The sequence below is a fragment of the Sander vitreus genome, chromosome 4 (assembly GCF_031162955.1).
Source record: "Sander vitreus isolate 19-12246 chromosome 4, sanVit1, whole genome shotgun sequence".
NCBI classification, from domain to species: Eukaryota; Metazoa; Chordata; class Actinopteri; order Perciformes; family Percidae; genus Sander; species Sander vitreus.
In genome coordinates this window covers 31,423,102-31,431,033 of record NC_135858.1, presented here as the reverse complement: position 1 = coordinate 31,431,033, position 7,932 = coordinate 31,423,102, and the positions used below count along the sequence as shown (strand labels likewise).

At 41.4% G+C, this 7,932-nt stretch overlaps 1 protein-coding gene across 1 annotated transcript; it reads right to left on the bottom strand.

The window, feature by feature from the left end:
• Positions 1–2,364: 2,364 nt before the first annotated feature.
• On the bottom strand, positions 2,365–6,701 carry LOC144517296 (uncharacterized). Its single transcript, XM_078249340.1, has 2 exons — positions 6,429–6,701; positions 2,365–3,710 (listed from the first exon to the last, which is right to left on the bottom strand). Exons 1-2 carry the CDS (start codon positions 6,610–6,612, stop codon positions 2,896–2,898), a joined length of 999 nt encoding a protein of 332 aa, XP_078105466.1. The 5' UTR covers positions 6,613–6,701; the 3' UTR covers positions 2,365–2,895.
• Between the last annotated feature and the right edge of the window lie 1,231 nt (positions 6,702–7,932).

Sequence of the window (7,932 nt, the reverse complement as noted above, 5' to 3'; positions counted from 1 at the left end):
GGGGGGGCTCATCTCAGCCCCCCTGTATGCTATGCACCTTTAACCCAGTCAAGGAAAGTTTTATTTTTTATTTATTTATTGTTTACACCTCATCATCATTTCATTTGATTCTGGTAGTCCATAAAGGGACTTTTGTAGTTTTTTCATATGTTCAATATTTTGCATGTATCCTCTGTTATAATAATAAATACATATATTCATTGTTATCCAGTGAAATTACTGATTTAGCAAGGGGGGGGGGGGGGTTAACACTTTTGCAAGGCACTGTATCCGTGTCACATTCTCATTAGGGGCTGAGCCACCCTAAAGGTCTGATCCTAGAATCGCACCTGAGCGTTATTATGGAACCCACGCAACTTCTAGGCAAGACCCGCCCTTCAATAGCATTCACACACTACTATTGGCCAGACGTCCATGCTTACGCACGGTAATGGAACCCAATTTGTTCAGGTCCTATCCCCTGACCAATGCCTAACCCCAACCACTCGAGGTCAATGCCTAACTCAAACCACTCAAGCTTCTTCCTAGGGCGGGACTTGCCTAGAAGTTACTTGGGATCCATAATAAAGCGGGGGAGGAGGGCCGCGATGAGTCACGCTGAAATGAGAGCTGACAGCAACGGAGAGGAGAACATTTAAATATTGACAGCAAATATGTGATTGGCTCAGAGATGCTCACAAGTCATTTTTTGGAAGTCCAAGTCGAGTCTCAAGTCTTTGAGCTCGAGGTCAAGTCTCAAGTCTTTGAGGGGCAAGTTCAAGTCAAGTCTCAAGTCTCTGGCCATCTGATCTGTCCCTAACACTGTATTGTTAAATCTTATAAATTCAAAGCATGTCCTGTAGCTACCATCCATACAGTAGGCCTACAGTATCAAAATCAGTTGTAGGATAACTGTATGGGGTCTATTGCAATGCAATCTGAAGAAACACAAATTAAGAACTCTGTTTCAATTTCATAACTGTATTTTTCATTTCATTTCATTTTGGTATCTGCACCAAAAAAATAATACATGTTTGTCTGTGTTACTAACCGGCTGTAAAGCCCAACCTCATCATGCATTACAGTTTTCAGTGTTCAAAGTTTAAGGGAAACATCTATATTGAAAGTTAATACACCAACCATGGTGCAAACATGTGAGAACTGATACTTTCCGTATTGCTATTTAACAACAACCTGGTGAAATATTAACCGAAGCCTGTCACATCATATGGATACAACTATAAATATATACTAAAACAATTTGACTGTTCCCAGCATTAGCACAACACTTTGCGATGGTTAGCTTGTTACCTTTGACGATATATGCTAAATTTAACGTCTCTTTCACATTAGCAAGTGACTGACCTATTTGGGTGCGTTTTGAGATGCCTGATGAAGGTCGACGCTGTTGATCCGGCATCATTTATCTTGGTGCCACACACCTTGCATGTAGCTGTTCGCTTACTGCCACTGTTTACGAAGTTATTGAAAGCGAAACTTATGACAAAAGGCACAACACTGGGAGGACTTGGTGTCGTGTTTTATATGTGAGTGCGCGCACACAGGCACAGCGCATGCGTTACGTTGCATATTATGGCAAAGGGCAGGGGACATGCAGCTCGTCATACGTTTCCCCAACGTATATGCGCTAATAAAAGAAAATAGAAATACATGAATGAATTTAATTTAAAAAGCAATAATTGCATGAAAACAGGTTGTTGACGACTCTCGGAGCTCGAGTCAAGTCTGAGGTCTTTTGGGTCGAGTCGCAAGTCAAGTCTGAAGTCAGCCGTTTGTGCGACTTAAGTGCGACTCGAGTCCGAGTCTCAGACTCGAGTCCCCATCTCTGGATTGGCTGATGGAGGCTGTGGCTAAATCTCTTATCAGCTGATAAGAGGAAGCAGGAGAGACTAAGCGAATGAGTGAGTAATATAAGATAGTCTTCCTGATTGAACTTACGCTAAGCTTCATTATTGTGTCATAGAAATAAAACCCACGGGTGGGCAGCGCCCGAAGCGCACTGCTAGCCCTTTTCTGCCAGAGAAAACTGGTCAGCAACCTTTGAATGACAATTCTCATGTTTATCAGTGTGCCATATCAGCATTAGTCCTGCCATCATCTACCGAGCCCGCTCAGGCAGTTATTTTATTTTCATATCTGCAGAATGTGGATGGGGAAAAAGTCAGTCAAACTACCGTAAATGTGCTTCTGCCAATGGCTTTAAAAGAGGTAAGTTGGGACTGGAACATTTCCAAAAAAACTTTCACACACATATTGCTAGTGTGCCAATGGTTGAGCTAATGCGTGCCAATGGTGGCACATGTGCCCAAGGTTGCTCAACGCTGCTCTATGTAGACACAGGCCCTCAGATAGGAAACTGGCAGGTCAAACATCACAAAATTGTCTATTTAATTCCTTTGACAGCTTTCAACAACACAATCAGTGAATCAGTACCACACTTTACTCCACAACAGTCAAGACACACAGTCAAACACTATTATTGTACACAGTTTGAACCTGGAATTAGGCTAGTTTAAAAGGTGCAGTAGGTAAGCCTTATAAAACTAACTGTCATATTTGCTGAAACTGACCCTATGTTTCAGTAGAACTACATGAAGCAGGTCATTTAAAAAAAAATCTGGCTCCTCTGGCACCACCTGCAGCCTGTAGTGCGATTTGCAAAATCAGGGCCAGGGGGGGGTGTCTAACTGCATGTCAATCCCTTGTCACGCACACGCATTCATTCTCCCTTGTGGGGGGAGGGGCTTAGGAGACTGTTTTGGGCTTTAGCGGAAAGGGACTGAGAAGTTGTCAATGTTCAAATTTCTTGGCTAAGTCCTGGATCTTCGCAATCCTACCTACAGCACCTTTAAAGCATTTTACAGATGTCAGGTTAGTTTCCGGTGGAGTCTTTGTTCACTTGGAGTGCGGTGCTCGGCTCCAGCTGGCCCTCTCTCTGCTGTGAAGCCTGAAGTGGGTGTTGAGGTGTGCTGACTGGTTGAAGCATTTCCCGCAGACATGGCAGCGGAAGGGCTTTTCCCCTGTGTGGATTCGGTGGTGCCTCTTCAGCATGCTGACCGTGGTGAAGCTCTTTCGGCACACTGCGCAGCTGTATGGCTTCTCCTTGGTGTGCCAGCGCATGTGGACCTCCAGCTGGCAGGCAAAGCTGAAGCCCTTCCCGCACTCTTTACAGCTGTGCCACCTCTGGATGCTCTGGCTTGGGTGAGACGAGCGAGGCGGAGGCGGCCTCTGGGATCGGACATTCTTGACCTGCAGTATGTGCACGATTTGTTTTCCATTTGAGTGAAGTACGGCTTTCCCTTGCTGCTCTGTTTTCGGAGTCCTGTGACTCTTTGCAGTGCTGGCCCGAGAATCGCTTTGCTCCGCTCGGCAGTTTGAATGAACAGTCATGGAGGATGGTAAGGTGTTGGCTGGCTGCTGTTTCCTGCTGTCCTCTCCGTCACTCTCTGTCTTAATCTCCGGGGAAGATAGTGAGGGTGGGGAGACACTTTGTCTGCTACACATAGTTTGGGCTGGAGGAGAATGTGACCTCTGTAGTGGCTCGGCATGACTACAGTTCCCTTCCTCTGAGTCCCTTGCTTCGGGTGAACAATCTGTCTGAATGCTCTGGAGTTTGGGTTCTTCTTTAATGTGTGGCAACAGCTCCACACTGCTTCTCCACTCAGACTCACAGGGTGGACCATCTTCCTGGGCCTGGACCGAGTGTGGTTCTGAAAGATTACAAACACCACAGTTATGCTAAGTGTACATGAATAAACATACTGTATTGCTGTGTCTGTTGCAGGGATGCCCAAAGAAAGAAGAACTACAAGGTTTTTGTTAATCTTTTAGTATGCCATGGAAACAATGCTCCAACTTCACTCTGTTTTCTCTTTGTTTAAAGCTATAGTGCTGTTAGTTAGTTAGATAGTTTCTGTCCCCCCCCCCCCATTAGGAATTTTAAGTGATGACAACCAAACTGTTGTTGCATCCACACGACACAAGCCTTCCGTGATCGCGCACCACCCCCCACCCATCCTCAACGCAGTTGCTTGTAACCAAGGAGGACACGGAGGATTAAAAAAACATGACGACAACATTTTCTGAACATAGCCATGCTGAGAAACACAGAGAGAGCTGTGTGGAACTGATAGTCTTAATTAGCTTTGTAGCAACTCATTTGGCAATGGCTTGAATGTAACGGATGTTCATTATTATAAAAAAAAGTTACGTACTAAAGCTTTGAATTATTTAACCTTCTATCGAGAAAACAGCAGTAGCTCAGTCCGTAGGGACTTGGCTTGAGAACTGGAAGGTTGCTGGTTCAAGTCCCCGTATAGACCAGGTACAGATTGTGGACTGGTAGCTGGAGAGGTGCCAATTCACCTACTGGGCACTGTGTTTTTTGTGCATGGGTGCCAGTGTGTAATGTAACAACAGAGTGTAAAATGTAATTTCCCCTACACATGACCTTTCCAAAGCGCAACCAATGAGATAACAGCATGGCGTTACCTAGCTTTGGTAAATAGATTCCTCGCCACCCTTGATGACGAATACCTGCGCTGCGCTTTGCTCTGCGCCGTACCTAGCGATGTGCAGAGAGCAAATTGCATATCATGTGTAGGCGGCTTTAGGGATCATTAAAAGTGTGTCTTCTTCTTCATATAGACTGCCATTAGACTGTACGAAACCATTTCAGCTCTTAAGGTTGGTTTGTTGTTAATTTAGCATTTAATTCTCCATCTGTGTTCTGATAGTGGGGGGTTGTGAGAGTTCTACTCTTGTCTAAAAACACAATGTTCCTTCATTACCATCAGTGTTTGAATGTAACTAAGTACATTTACTCCAGTACTGTCCTTATGTACAAATGTTGAGGTACTTTACTTGAGTCTTTTTCTTTTCATGCCACTTTCTACTTCTACTCCGCTACATTTCAGAGAGAAATATTGTTCTTTTTACTCCACTACATTCATCTGACAGCTTTAGTTACCAGTTACTTTACACATTAAGATCTCTGCAAAACACATGTAGTTTATAAAATCTGATGTTTTATTATAAATTAAACTAGCCAACAATATAACGGCCTACAAGTCCAGTATGAAATGATTAGACCGTTAAACACACAACTGTTTGGATCCTTTACACTTTCTAAAATGGGAGGATTTTTCTGCATTGAGTACTTTTACTTTTAATACTTTGACTACATTTTCCTGATGATACTTAGAGACTTTTACTTAAGTAACATTTTCAATGCAGGACTTTTACTTGTAACAGTGTTTTTACAGTGTGGTATTAGTACTTTTACTTAAGTAAAGGATATGAATACTTCTTCCACCTCTGATTACCATGAGCACACATATACACACACACACACACACAGTTTATTTGGACTCAATCCCACACACACCGTTCTGCTGCCACAAATACTTAATTAATCCGCAGCATTTCATGGGATTTGTTGACAATAAGAAAATATAAAATGACACCAGTTTGGAATCATCTGCATATTAAAAAAGAAATTCAATTTCCCGAACTGCACCGTAAAGCACAACTTTGCTTCAGGGACTGACCTGGCTCAGATTTGAGCTCTTACATGAGCCGGCTCTCTCTCTCTCTCTGTAGTTCTCCATCATTCTCACCTGTTTGTCTTTTTGTTAAAGAGAGATGAATGACAGAAGTGAAGGCCCGCCATTCCTTCAACATGCCCTGTTTTAAACAGAGCTATAAGAAACTTTCTCCAGCTGATAATACAAGACTTTACTTTATTCTGGACCGGGTTTGTAGACATTTGTTGATTTGAGAGATGTGGACGCTACAAGACAATCATTTAATTACAATGATTTAATTCCAATTAAATTTAGTTTGGAGTAGTACAATTAAAGTTGTATAACGTTATATCTTCAATACAATGTCTACAAGTAAGAATGTTATTGTGTATCTGACTAGTGAGAAAATAATTTTGACTCAGAGATATGCTTTTAAAGGATATTTAAAATGTAATTACATATAGGAGTGTGGTTCGATTTATATATATCTTAAGGTATGTCATCAGCAACGCACCATGTAAAGAGCTATAACACCGTTAGTTTCTGGGAGATTAGCGCTAGCTAGCTACTACGAGTTTGTAACCCGGAAATGTTGGCTGTTTTCTTCCACTTGTTTATGGTCAATGTGTATTAAGATTACTATTATTATTGGTGTTGCTTTGTGCTCCGTAACTATTTAATATGCTATCAGTTACCTTTTACTAAAATAAATTCGATGTAGGCTAGCTAAAATGTATGAGCTTAGGAGTGCTAGCTAACGTTACATCACACAGTGTTACCCATGAGCGAAGCTCCGTTAAACGGCCATATTTTGAATGGGATTTGGCGTGACATTCAGTACATCAGTAAACAGAGCATATCAATGACAAGCAGCACAGACAGTCAGAAGCGTGTGCTCTTCACCTGGTTGCAGTAACCGTTGGACGGCTACATTGAGGAGCCGTTTGAGTCGCTCGTTCTCCTCTTTTGAACGCAGGATTTCGCTCTGGTACTCCACCACTGTGTTTTTAACGGCGCGGAAAATCTCTTCAGCGGCCGCGGTAAGCCTGTCGTTCAGAAACACGTTCAACAGCTCCAGCTTGGTCATGTTTTCTCTCACTGACTCCACAGGCGGAACGTCCTTCTGTTTACATCTACTAACCCGGAAATAGAAGCATTCCGGCTTCTGCGTGCTGTCAGCAATGGCTGTCAGCAAGGGGGTAAGTGAACGTCTGGAAAGCGTAGGTCCTATGGCGCCATTTTGATGATAACAAGCACTCACCCCCCCGTTAGCATTCCATTGACTGCCATTCATTTTGACGTCACTTTGACAGCGAATAACTTTACATCTGAAGCGTTTAAAGACTTTATTTGTCCATTGTTTATTTCTAAAGAAACACGACAATGTATAAAAGGCTCAATTACCTTGTACCTCACGTTATGGCTCCGTAGCAGACGTTTTTGTAAAAATAGGCTAACGATTGTGTCATAACCACGCGACTTAGTGTCGCATAGTAGGGGAATTACCGTACAGTACAGGAGAAGCTCGCAGGCAGTTTCGACTTACATTTGCTGTTTATGTTTAATTACTAATGTTAACTAGCATTTTAGTTAGCAGTAATTAGCCTGTGCCCATGTTATCTACTTACATATACCTACGCTCTCCGTCTCTGCAAGATTGGGAATTATTGAGATTTCTCTTGGCACAGCTACCAGAAGACTTACAACTTTCAGACAGGTTGCCAACGTCACATTTGCGTCGTCTCTCTCAGTTGGAGGCATGGATTATTTTTTTTTAATTATTATTATTGCAGAGTACATTTGTAACAATTTGTCAAAAAAGGAAATTGAACATGTAGATCACAAATCATTTAGTTACAGATCATGTTTTCATAAAGAATTTAAAAAAAAGTAAGAAAGTAATAAAAAAGAAAAGAAAATAATACACATCAGTCAATAGACATACAGATGAAAAAAATATCATATAACAAGTAGTCAGTAAAAAATTATAAACAACTAAAGTACATAGCCAGAGTATCAGACAGTAAAATCAGTTAAATTAATTATAAAGTTAAATCAGATAAGCATTGCATGCATTTTGATGCTGATTTACCATCTAATCCAGAAATACAATCTATATAATTTTTGTAATATAATGTTTGTTATTTATGAATAAAGAATTTTCCAAGCAGAATTATTAAATTGACTATATATTGTACAGAGGAGTTTGAGTCAGAAAAGTAAAAGAAGATATCAAAATTAGATAAATGTATGTTTGAGCCAAATTGACCATTAATGAAAGATTGTATATCATTCCACAGAGAAGAGCTATGTGAACAGCTATAGAATAAATGGTCTAACGTTTCTGTTTCCATAAAGGTAAAGCTAAAGTTGTAAGTCTTCTGGTAGCTGTGCCAAGAGAAATCTC

What these genes read in the sequence shown, in the direction of transcription:
- LOC144517296 (XM_078249340.1), bottom strand. Translation starts at nt 6,612, where the DNA reads ATGACCAAGCTGGAGCTGTTGAACGTGTTTCTGAACGACAGGCTTACC. An exon ending in CCAACGGTTACTGCAACCAG is followed by an intron (nt 3,711 to 6,428) that starts GTGAAGAGCACA and finishes GTAATCTTTCAG; the next exon opens with AACCACACTCGGTCCAGGCC.